Consider the following 12,643-nt stretch of genomic DNA (forward strand, 5'->3'; position numbering starts at 1 on the left):
TGGTACTGTGTGCCCTGACTGGTAGCAGTCATCCCCGGTTTCAGAACAGGAGTACCCCCCCCGCCATACCTGGAGAGGCCAGAGAGTGAACCTGGGCCCTTCTGCGTACGAACCATGTGCCTGACTATGGAGTTACAACCCTTCCCCTAAAAATAAAGTAGACTTCCAGTCCTCATGGTTCTAAATAAAGGGCTGCTTTAAATAGGAACAGAGAAATCTGCCTTATAGCGAGTCAGGCTATCGGTCCATCTAGCTCAATATTGTCTACACTGACTGGCAGCAGCTCTCTGGGGTTTCAGGCATGGGACGTTCCCAGACCTGCATGGACATGACAGGGACTGGACCTGGGTCCTTGTGCATGCCAAGGAGGTGTTCTACCACTGAGATGTGGTCCTCAAAAAGAAAGCAAGATTCCAGTCCTCATGGTTTCTGAACAAAGCTATGATTTATACAGGAAGACAGGAAACTGCCATATACTGAGTCAGATCATTGGTTCCTCTAGCTCAGTATTGTCTACGCTGACTGGCAGCGGTATCCTGGAGAAGAACCTGGAACTTTCTCTGTTTGTCAAGGTGTAGCTTTCCTCCATAAATCCAACGAGGCCACTTCCTTGCTTACAAAAGCTTGGCAAATGGGACAGGCCCTGCCTTGCTACTGTCCTGCATCCTGCAGTCGCTAATCGCAGAGTTTACAAGACCTCTTCACTTTGGCAGATGTTCACTGCAGATGGGGATGCGAGAGAAATTCAATTCAGTTCCCTTTTAAAGCTGAAAATAGGAGAACCAGGACACAGCCTTTCTTTGAAATCCACTCTTGTCCAAATTCTGCAGTGCAGTTCTGCAGCCTAGCGATGTTTGCAAAGATGTATAGATTAGGGGAATATGTGTATAAAAATGAGTATATTCATGAAAATAACATACAAGAAGGCATCCTATTGTGAAAAATTGCTTGCAAAAATGTGTGCATCAGTCAAAACTGCATGCAAAAAGTTATAAATATATTTGTATACCACTATTTTGTTAAAAGCATCAAAGCAGTTTACAAGAAGTTAAAAAAGCAACCACCATACAATAAAATATTAAAAATACAATAGAAACAAAGGTCAACTCTTGCAAAATACGTTTATTAGGAGAAGTGTGGACAAATGCCAAACAATGCTCATGAGGATATGTTTTCTTTAAAAAATTGCAAATTGGTGCAGAAATTTGGAGAGCTAATTCAAGACTGAACAAATGACAAAATGCAGACCTGAGTTGCATTTTCATATGGAACTTTTACTTTTTGTCCTCTGCATGCTGCTCTCCCAGTTGGCCACTAGATGGTGCCACAGGACAACTAAAGGGCAAATTACAAAGGAACAACCCAATCAATCTATCTATACCAGTGAACAGGGAGGGAAGAGAAATCTGATTCAGTTCACATTGAAAGGCAAACCTACCTAATTCACACTTTCTGAAATGATGCACAAACTGAAAAATAGCTGTTCTTCAAAATCCCAGCTCCTCCTAATTTTGTGATACCAACCAAATAAGAGCTGGTACAACTAAATGGAGGCTCACTGTGACTTATTTGCTAAAACATTTTGAAAATCAAATCGCTTGCATCTGCTGGGACCTCGACTGCATTGTTAAGAACATAAGAAGAGCCTGCTGGATCAGGCCAGTGGCCCATCTAGTCCAGCATCCTGTTCTCACAGTGGCCAACCAGGTGCCTGGGGGAAGCCCGCAAGCAGAACCCGAGTGCAAGAACACTCTCCCCTCCTGAGGCTTCCGGCAACTGGTTTTCAGAAGCATGCTGCCTCTGACTAGGGTGGCACAGCACAGCCATCACGGCTAGTAGCCATTGATAGCCCTGTCCTCCATGAATTTGTCTAATCTTCTTTTAAAGCCATCCAAGCTGGTGGCCATTACTGCATCTTGTGGGAGCAAATTCCATAGTTTAACTATGCGCTGAGTAAAGAAGTACTTCCTTTTGTCTGTCCTGAATCTTCCAACATTCAGCTTCTTTGAATGTCCACGAGTTCTAGTATTATGAGAGAGGGAGAAGAACTTTTCTCTATCCACTTTCTCAATGCCATGCATAATTTTATACACTTCTATCATGTCTCCTCTGAGCCGCCTTTTCTCTAAACTAAAAAGCCCCAAATGCTGCAACCTTTCCTCGTAAGGGAGTCGCTCCATCCCCTTGATCATTCTGGTTGCCCTCTTCTGAACCTTTTCCAACTCTAGAATATCCTTTTTGAGATGAGGCGACCAGAACTGTACACAGTATTCCAAATGCGGCCGCACCATAGATTTATACAATGGCATTATGATATCGGCTGTTTTATTTTCAATACCTTTCCTAATTATCGCTAGCATGGAATTTGCCTTTTTCACAGCTGCCGCACACTGGGTCGACATTTTAATTGTGCTGTCCACTACAACCCCGAGGTCTCTCTCCTGGTCGGTCACCGCCAGTTCAAACCCCATGAGCGTATATGTGAAATTCAGATTTTTTGCTCCAATATGCATAATTTTACACTTGTTTATATTGAATTGCATTTGCCATTTTTCCGCCCATTCACTCAGTTTGGAGAGATCTTTTTGGAGCTCTAAATCCCTTTTTGTTTTAACAACCCTGAACAATTTAGTTTGCTGACAACAACTTGGCCACTTCACTGCTCACTCCTAATTCTAGGTCATTAATGAACAAGTTGAAAAGTACAGGTCCCAATACCGATCCTTGAGGGACTCCACTTTCTACACCCCTCCATTGGGAGAACTGTCCATTTATTCCTACTCTCTGCTTTCTGCTTCTTAACCAATTCCTTATCCACAAGAGGACCTCTCCTCTTATTCCATGACTGCTAAGCTTCCTCAGAAGTCTTTGGTGAGGTACCTTGTCAAACGCTTTTTGAAAGTCTAAGTACACTATGTCCACTGGATCACCTCTATCTATATGCTTGTTGACACTCTCAAAGAATTCTAATAGGTTACTGAGACAGGACTTTCCCTTGCAGAAGCCATGCTGGCTCTGCTTCAGCAAGGCTTGTTCTTCTATGTGCTTAGTTAATCTAGCTTTATTAATACTTTCTACCAGTTTTCCAGGGACAGAAGTTAAGCTATCTGGCCTGTAATTTCCGGGATCCCCTCTGGATCCCTTTTTGAAGATTGGCGTTACATTTGCCACTTTCCAGTCCTCAGGCACGGAGGAGGACCCGAGGGACAAGTTACATATTTTAAGTTACATATTTGTTATAGCAGAAGACTCTCAAGAGACATCAAAGGCACTTTCTAGTTCTGTTGTGTTGGCTGAGTTTCAGCTAGCAAGACTGGAGAATATGAACAAGGCTGGGCAACCACTCAAGTTCTTGATCCTAGCCAAATCTATTAAATCTGCACTTTCTGGAACCCAAGCAGAGCCATCATTCAAAATTTGCAAGTATACCAATTTTGCAGTGCTGTCTTTCAACCCAAGAATGTTTACAAAAACGCTTTGATACGTTCTTGGCCTTTGCAGTGAATGGAAAACTTGTTCCGTTGAAAGGTTATATGTTATGCAACAAAGATAATAAGTTTGTACTTGCAGGATCAGGATTGGTGATAATAACCTGGGCTATATATTCAAGCTGAAGCCATTCTAAGGTAAAGTTTGCTGGCTGAATCTTGCAAAGCTGTCTCTTGGGGAAGGTGAGTGCCTGATGGTATCTGGAGATTGTTTGATTTTATTAAAGTTTTATGGTTTTGACATGGTTATTGCCTATCTTTTCAGATTGGGTTACCTATATAATGAAGTATATTTCCAGTTTCATTGTGAAGAAGGAGAAAGGTGAGTCTTATAAAAACAAATTTCAATTTTTTTTGGCAGTATTATATATTTATGTATTTATTTATAGGGTGGCATATGATGTAATAGCATATGGGTAAACAGCTATATTTTGTGACAAGATTGAATTACATGCATATTAACCACTGAAGAAGGCCTATATAGGGAAGTTTGGTCTATGACATAAATGTTTGTTATACAATATTTTCCTTGGTCTATAATTGCTGGCATGACAATGATGTAACAGACAATGAACCACAGCTGGGGGGAAAGAAAAAATATGACGCTTGATAGTATAAAGATGCATCAATCTGGTTAAGGCAAGTAAAATTTAATGCATGTAATACAAGGACTAACCGGCAATCCAGTACCTGTCTACTCTGAGAGTAAGTCCCACTGAGTCTGATGGGACTTACTCTCAGGCAAGTGTGTATACCTGGAAGTAAGACTCATTGAACCTAAAAAAGCTTACTTCTGAGGAGACATGTATTGCACCAGTGCTGCAAAATTTCCAGAAATTTCCTTCTTTTTGTTACCTTCTCCTTGGGCTTGCTAAGTATCGGGATATGCTGTGACTTTGGAAGAAAGCAGGGGCCTCTGGCTTGAATTGCCCACATTTAAATGCGGGTTTCTCTCTCTGCTCTTTTAAGTCCAACCCCCCTCCCGCCCAGACCTCCCCCCTCCGCCAAACTTGAAGGCTGCCCTAAGTTCAATCACAAACAGAAAATAACAAAGACTGGCTAGTCTGAGCTATACTTACAAACAAGACTTGCAATTGCTTAGCTGTCCCTCCTGAGAGAGAGAACAGTCAGGACAGCTGATGGTAAGCTGGAACCTAACCTGTTCACCTAAAGCAGGCATTATTATTATTGTTGTTGATGTTGTTGTTAATTTCTACCCCACCTTTTGACCAAAAGGCCCTCAAGGCGGCTTACAAAAGAACACAGATATAGAGATACATCAATAATACATCAATAAAGCGATAAAAACAATACAATTTGCAAAAACTAAATAACAAGTAAACGGTATCAAAAAACAGCAATTACAAACCTCCAATTTTTAAAATTTATCAAAGCAATACAGAAACTCCTTGTAGTAGCCAAGTAATGGATTGACGACATTCTAAGTGTCTTTTGATGAACACCCCTAGTAGCACTCAGATGCACAGCCAGGAGTTGGTCATTCTTCCGACTCATAGGCAGAATCCGTGGCACCCAACGTTTAGTACTGATGTTCAGTTCCATGTCTCTTCTCTTCCTTTTTAAGTTCTTGCATGCAGTCTTTGAATTATGATAGGGGTGGAGATATATTGCTGCTATGCAGGTGGCCCAACTACTGTATCATATACCCGCTCAGCTCAAAGGTTTCAATAGATGCCTCTGTAATTTCTTGGGGTGATTGGAGACTTACAGCCCCCTCACGTTTTTCTCCTCCTTCCAGTACTCGGACCAACTCTCTCAAGCGCTCGCATTCCTTCTTCCACCCAGAGTTGCTCAATGTCCGTCTCAATGGAGGCTACTCGCAGCCCTACAGCTTCTCCTTCTTCATGATGAAACTGGAAATATAGACTTTATTAGACCACAGTCCTGTGGCACTGTTTCCACTGCACCTTCTTCAGGGTCTTTGCTAGGAAGAAAAATAACCTTTTCTTCTTCTCCTTCTTCATGATGAAACTGGAAATATAGACTTTATTGTATAGGTGACCCAATCTGAAAAGATAGGCAATAACAATGTCAAAACGATCAAACTTCAATAACATAAAATAATCTCCAGATACCGTACCATTAGGCACTCAGTCTTCCACGTCAATGACTTCCCCCAAAGAGTTAGCTTTCCAAGATTCAACCAGCAAACTTTACCTTAGAATGGCTTCAGGTTGAATTTATAAAGGTCCTAGCCCATGTGTTACTCTGAATTAGCCTTTGCCATGCTTAAAGGGCAATACCCAGAGCTCGCCCCCCCATCCTCATCCTGCAAGTACAAAATTATTATCCTTGTGGCATAATATAACTTTTCAAAGGAACAAGTTTTTCATTCACTGCAAAGGCCAAGAAAATACCAACATGTACATGTTCTAAGATACACATTTTGGTAAACATCCTTTAGTTGGAGAACAGGCCTGCAAAATTTGTAAACTTGCAAATTTTGAACGATGGCTCTGTTTTGGTTCCAGGAAGTGCAGATTTAATAGGTTTGGCTTTAAATGTGAACTGAATCTAGTGTCTAGCCATGAGGGGCAAGGATGAAGAACCCAAGTGCTTGCTGGAACCAAACCAAGGGCCTTGTTCATGTTCTCCAGTCTTGCTAGCTGAAACTCAGCCAACACAACAGGACTAGATGGTGCTTTTGATGCCTCTTGAGATTCTTCTGCTATAACAATGCAGTCAATTGCTGGCATAACAGTAATGTAACACAAAATGAACCACAGCTGGAACAACCATGTACAAGAGCGTAATTCTGTCCATACTTAAAACAATGAGCAAAGGCAGAAATAACAATCTAAAGTCCTGATGAAAAACAGATGCTAAGAAAGAACCCAAGGGGTTCACAAGCAATGGCTTGGGAAATACAATGAAAAATTCTAAAAGCCTGAAAATGTACCCATCTATAGGATGGACATCCTGTCCAATTCCTCATTTAGACAATTTGGTATTGAAGTATCCAGCTTATATATCCAGAATAATTCCCTCCTTTTCAGTTGTTTGGACATTTCTTTACCTGAACTTTTGACTCTCTCTAGACACCAAAATAGGAGGGATTTCTCATCATGTTTGAACTCCAGGAAATGTTTGACTAGTGGGGCATGCATTTTCTTTGTTCTAATGCAACTTTGTGTTCGCAGATAAGTGTTCTTTTTGCCTAGTGGTCATGCCCGCATATAAACGAGGGCATGGACACTGTATGGCATATATAATCCCCTTAGTAGCACATGTAAAAAAATCTTTAAGATGCAATACCTTCTGATCCTCAGGATTGATGAATGATTTAGTCTTAAAACAATTAGGACAGACACTGCACTTACCACAGAGAAATTGACCCACAGTATGACTATTGTCTACAGTGCTGTTCACTAAACAGGCTGTTTTTAATTTAGAATTTGCACTAGCAAATCTTTAAGGTTAGGTGCCCATTTATGAGCAAACATAGGAAGGTCCTTGCATCTTGGAATGTCCTCTGGAAGATACCAGAGTCTATTGATAATCTCCTTGATGGATGTTGTGTATGTATCATATGTAACTGGTATGATCATCCTGTGTTTCGAAGGATGTCTAATTCTAGGTGTAAGTACAGTTAAACGATTCCCATTTTTAGCTTTGGTAGTGCCTGCTTAAGAATCTTCCAGGGATATCCGTTGTGTTGTAGCTGTCTCAGCAACACCTTGGCTTGAGTAAGGAAATCTCTCATATGGCTACAATTCCTCCTCAGTGTCAGCATCTGTGAATATGGAAGGTTACGTCTAAGATGGGTGGGATGGTAACTATCATATCTAAAATAGGAGTTGACATCAATTGGTTTCCTGTAAGCAGTGATGGTTAAGATACCATGGTTATTTTTAATCCCAACATCCAAATAATGAATGCAATTGGCATCATAGGTAGTCTCAAACTTAATAGTGGGATGTAAGGGGTTGATAAAATTATCAAACTCCTTAAGTCCCTCACCTGTCCAAATCAAGAAAATATAATCTAGGTGTCTCTTGTATACCAATATCTTGTTTTGAAAGGGGTTGCTGTCATGTAGAATATATCTATTTTCAAATTTATCCATGAAAGCGTTAGCCAATTCTAGTGCAAATTGACACCACATAGCAGTCCCAGAAATTTGCCAAAACATTTTGTCTTGGAGCTGGAAGAAACTTTTCTTTAACACTAGTTCTGCAAGTGTACTTAAAAAATGGGTGGGAGGATGCAGAGTTGCTTGTTTATCCCAAATCTCACTAATAACATTAATAGCTTCATCCTGAGGTATATTGCTGCACAGTGCTGTCACGTCCATAGTCACCAGCCAGGAATCTGTAGGGTGTGGGGCTGTACTGTTGAAAAAACCCCAAACATTCAAAAAAATCCCATGTGCTTTAAGTGAGCACCAATTTTTCCCAAAAAAGGTTTGAGAAAATAATCTATAAATACCGCCAATGGTATTTTTATGTATCTTGGGAAGCAAGTAAAAGTGGGGGACACGATTGTCTGTGTCCAGAAGAAAATTATACATGGACTTGGAAATATAATGTAAGATTAGAGCCTCATCAATAAGGAGTATGATGTCCTTCTTAATCGAACTGGTAGAATTAGTAATACAGGGTGCATAATGCTTAGTATTGCCTAACTGTCTAAAGGCCTCCTTAATATAGTCAGTTTTATCCCAAATAACTAAAGCACCCCCTTATCAGCAGGTTTGAAAATGACATCATCCCTCCTCCTTAATTGTTCCAAAGTCTGTGTTTCCATCCTGTTCAAATTATGCCAAGCTTTCATAGGTTGTTGCTCAATCCTAGCCACCTCCTACAATACTTGGTCTTGAAGCACCTTAATATAGGGATTGTAGGATGGAGGGTTAAATGTGGACTTAGGCTTGGATTCCACCTGTGCCAATGGTGAATTCAACCTGTCTTTAAAATGATCAGCTAGCCTTATCTTTCTGAAAAATTGTTGTAATGCCACCATGGTCTGAAAGGAATCATGTTTAGGCGTAGGGACAAAGGGAAGCCTTTTCTGTAACACATGAATCTCCAGCTTAGTAAATTGGGCAAGTTCACTACTGACTGGTTCTGAACACTTTCCTCCTGGTGGCTCCCCTGGCGTCCCCCGCTCTAGCTCTTTCTCCATATCCCCTCCCTCGTGTAGTTCCTAAAAAAAAAAAAGTACCAGCACGAGTGAACTGTGCAGGTTCCTCCCTGTGGGTAGAAGAAACCCCATGGTGCTCTCTATCTCTATACTTAGGGTGTTGGCTATGACTGCCCAATCTGTCACTATCAGCCTCATCCTGACTACTAGCAGAAGTGAGATTGCTGACTGCTTGCATTTGACATTTTAGACATGTTTTATTCACTTTTTTGAATTGTTACACATATACAATTGGCTTTGTGAGATTAAAGTTGAGTATTCTTATTCTTTTATACTGAGTAAAAAGCCAGTGTGGTATAGTGGTTAGAGTGTCAGATTGCGACCTGAGAGATCAGAATTCAAATCCCCGCTCAACCATGAAGCTCCCTGGGTGACCTTTGTCCAGTCACCGTCTCTCTGCCTAACCTACCTCACAGGGTTGTTGCGAGGTTAGAATTGGATGGGGGAGAGCCATGTCTGTACACCACCTTGAGCTCCTAGGAGGAACGGTGGCATGTACATGTAATAATATATTGCAATTACACTTCTGTATTAGATTCATATACCCAAATTTGCATTGTAAGGCACCCCACTGAAAAGAAAGATAAGGCTGAGATTCAAACAGCAAACTCGTATGCTTCAGCGCTATGCTGGACCTCATGAAGGCAGAGAGTTCATGTCTTGACTTGGGTGTGTCCCTTTGAGGAGTCTAGTTCCCTTAACCTCCACTTCAAGGAATGCACCTTTGGGGAGGGTAACCACATTGTGATACTTTGTATTTGTGAGACTGAAGGTAGTAATCTCTTGATAAGTAGTAGTAAGCTTCTGATAAGTAGTAGTGGTAGTAAGCTCCTGGGGTGGAAACAGAAACTTGTAAAATGGTTATTTATAGAGGCTGTTAAAAGGCATCTATCATAACTGAGCTTCTTTAAAAACAAACGTACACCCCTCCTCTCCTTAAGAAAACTTTTGTTTCAGATGGTTTGTCTCCCACTAAATACATCCTGGGTTTTGTTCCATTCGTAAAAAAAAAAAAAAGCAGGAAAATCTGAAAATGCAACAGTTAATTAGTCATTAAAAAGGAAAGGGGGGGGAGCTCACATCCTCCATTAAAATTGGCATGCGTGATGTAGGATCATTTTCGACAGCATCCATGCAAAGCCACTCCTGCTTGCAGAGCCAGACCAAATGCGGCGAAAGACGCTCAGACAGGATGTTGTTTACAATGGTGAGATGATTAATGAGTTATGACGAGACGATTTGTGCAGGAGGTTCAACGCTGGTTTGGAAGGACCACTTGCCAAATAAACAGCGAGATGGTTTTAAGAACGGGGTGTGTGTGTGTGTGTGTGTGTGGGTGGGTGGAAATAGTTCATGAAGTGCTCAGCCGGCTTCCAGGCCCTTTGGCCTGTTTCGTAACCCTGATTCAGGTTCTCTTCTGGGTGAATGTAGGAAGATCCAGGGCCATTGTTAGGAAAGGAAGCTGAGTCCAGTTCGCCTGACCTGCCACCCCTTTTTAGGACTTCTGGAAGCCTCTCTAGCTGTCCTTTCCATTCTGCAGTCATAATTATTTGGGCTCATGATAGCATCAGGGATACAAAATAGCGCTGTCAATACTTCTTGCTCCTGAAAAAAGTTTTGGGGTGGACAGACTGCTTCATTTCCAGTTGGTGCCTGTTCCTGTAACTTCCTGCTGACATCCTGTAGCTTTTTATTCCATAAATATTCAGGGGGGGGGGAAGAGCTGTTCAGCTTGTGGAATTACCTCTTTCACTGGGCTCTTGCCTCCTGCAAGAGGGACCTTGCTTAGGTGTTGGGGGGTGCATGCTGCCAGGGAGGGCGTGGTGATCCCTGCACAGGAGGCATCGATCACTCTGAATGTCCCAGTTCCAAGGAGCGGTGTCAGGCACTTTGTCTCCTTTATCAGTTGGCGACAGGAGACCCCTCTTGGAGAGAGAACAATAGAGGTCAAAGAGACCCTTTCCTGCTGAGTTACTGGGAAGGAGCTTTCCCAGATGGGCTGGCCTCCCCTCTTCTGAGGTTGGGAGGGGAAGGTTGCACAGGCAGGGCAAGCAGGCAAAAGATCTTGCCTGAGATGTTAGATTCCTTTCCTCTTGAGCCGATACCTCCTTTGCTGCAAAATTAAACTGGCAAAGGCTCCCGCGGTCCTTCTTGTGGCCCAAAAGGAGGTTTGTTTTGTTTTGTTTTGGCTAAGGGTGGAAAGATCTGCCCACTTAAATGTATGCAGTCTTGCCAAAACTAGGGATGGGTGAGAAATTGGATTCAGTTCGCAACTGAAGCCGAATCGGTCAAATCCGCACTTTCCAAAACAGCCGTCCTTTGAAATTCGCACATGTCCGAATTTTGCAATGCATTTTGCCAACCAAACCATGTTTTTTAAAAATGCAGATGTTAGGCGAAACTTGCATGAAAAGGAATATATGAGTGAAAATGACATGCAAAGAATGCAATTGCAAAGATGGGTTTATCAGGAGGAAAAGTGCACTAAACCGCTGGAGGATTTCCATGAGGATTTCTTTTTTTAAAAAAATCTCAGATGGCTGCAGGAACGTGGAGAACTGATTTTAAGTATGGGAAAATGGGAAACTGAAATGGGCTGACGACTCCACCCCTAGTCATGGCTTTTCTTCAAAGCATAATAATGTTAGAAATACAGAGCAGCCCTGCGGGACACAGTCAAGGGAAGGTCTCCTCTCCAGCACCACCCCGATGACATCTGAAATGTCAACAGGGACCCAGAGAGTGCCGGATCTCTCTGCCAGAGACCAGCATCCGGCTGTTCATAAACCCTGGAAATGGGAGCTGGCCCTTGTCTGGGGATGGAGCTGAATCACCCTCCCTGTTGGGACGGCAGCAGTTGAACCCTCCCCAGCCCACTAGGCGTGAGGTAGCCTCATACTCAGGGTCGGTTAGGAGGCGCAGGGCAGCCTGCATGGCACCTTTTCACCCCTTGCCGTGACTCCCGGCCAGCCCCCAACAACTGCCACTTCCCCCTAATGAAGGGGGTGAAGGTGGCCCTCCAGGCCCCTCCTTCTGGCCCTTGGGACTCTCACCAGGCTATGGCTGTCACTGGTCCAGCTTCAACTTGCCTGGAATGTGGCCTCAAACTGTGATCAGGCCTTGTCTAGACAGAGAACTGTGGGTGGGTGTCAGAAACTAGCCCTTGATCCAATCTGGGGCCCAGTTTGGTACTTTGGGAGTGCCCCCCTCAGATCTGGGCCCCAAATCAAAGTGGAGGCCTTGAGTCAGTCTTTACTTAGGGTTTAAATCCCTGTTTAAACATGAGGTCGGAGATGGGGGAGAGTGAAGGCTGCCTGCCTGGGTCGTCATCTCTCTTGCCTTGCTGCCCCAAATGCCCCCCTTTTGACAGGCTCCAGAGCCCTTGGGGTGGACCCAGTCTGTCCTGGGGCTGCCTCAGGCCACTCTGGCTAAATCCTACATCACCCTGAATCAGCCCAAGTTGGTTTTGCATTCGTCTGGATCTGGTGCACAGCCTTGATCCAAGCCTTCACATATGGGAGCCTCAACTCCCCTGTCACTCCTTTTGTCTTTTAAAGCATTTGTTGTGCGTATTCAGATTTGTGCGTGACGAGGAAATGATCCTCACCGAGTTCTAGTGACTTGGGAGATTGACATGTCTGGAATCTTGTCAGGACAGGATGGGTTAGCGAAAGGCAGATGTGTCCCCTTCAGTTTCTCTAAGTCTCGAATGTTTCCAGTCTTAAATTGAGTTTGCCCCATTTCCCTATCGGTTTGTGACTGTTTTTAAGTCCATGTGAAAATCCATACACTTTACTCCTAATATATGCATTTTTGCACAGTTTAGCCTAATGTACCAATACTTGCAACTGCTTAATATAGGGATACAGGAACACAAGAAACTGCCTTGCACCGAGGCAGAACATCAGTCTGTCTAGCTCAGTATTGTCTACACTGACTGGCAGCCGCTCTCCAGGATTTCAGGGAGAGTTTCTCCCAGCCTTACCTGGAGA

At 43.0% G+C, this 12,643-nt stretch overlaps 1 protein-coding gene across 1 annotated transcript in view; it reads left to right on the plus strand.

Annotated features, from left to right (window-relative positions):
* Positions 1 to 3,630: 3,630 nt before the first annotated feature.
* Positions 3,631 to 12,643, plus strand: part of LOC133372951 (basigin-like) — a gene marked incomplete at its 5' end in the record, with an annotated part of 80,424 nt that continues 71,411 nt past the window's right edge. The window contains 2 exon segments of the mRNA XM_061602214.1: positions 3,631 to 3,671; positions 3,754 to 3,810. Coding sequence (XP_061458198.1) covers positions 3,631 to 3,671; positions 3,754 to 3,810 — 98 coding nt within the window.

Source organism: Rhineura floridana, chromosome 18 (genome assembly GCF_030035675.1).
Source record: "Rhineura floridana isolate rRhiFlo1 chromosome 18, rRhiFlo1.hap2, whole genome shotgun sequence".
NCBI lineage: Eukaryota > Metazoa > Chordata > Lepidosauria > Squamata > Rhineuridae > Rhineura > Rhineura floridana.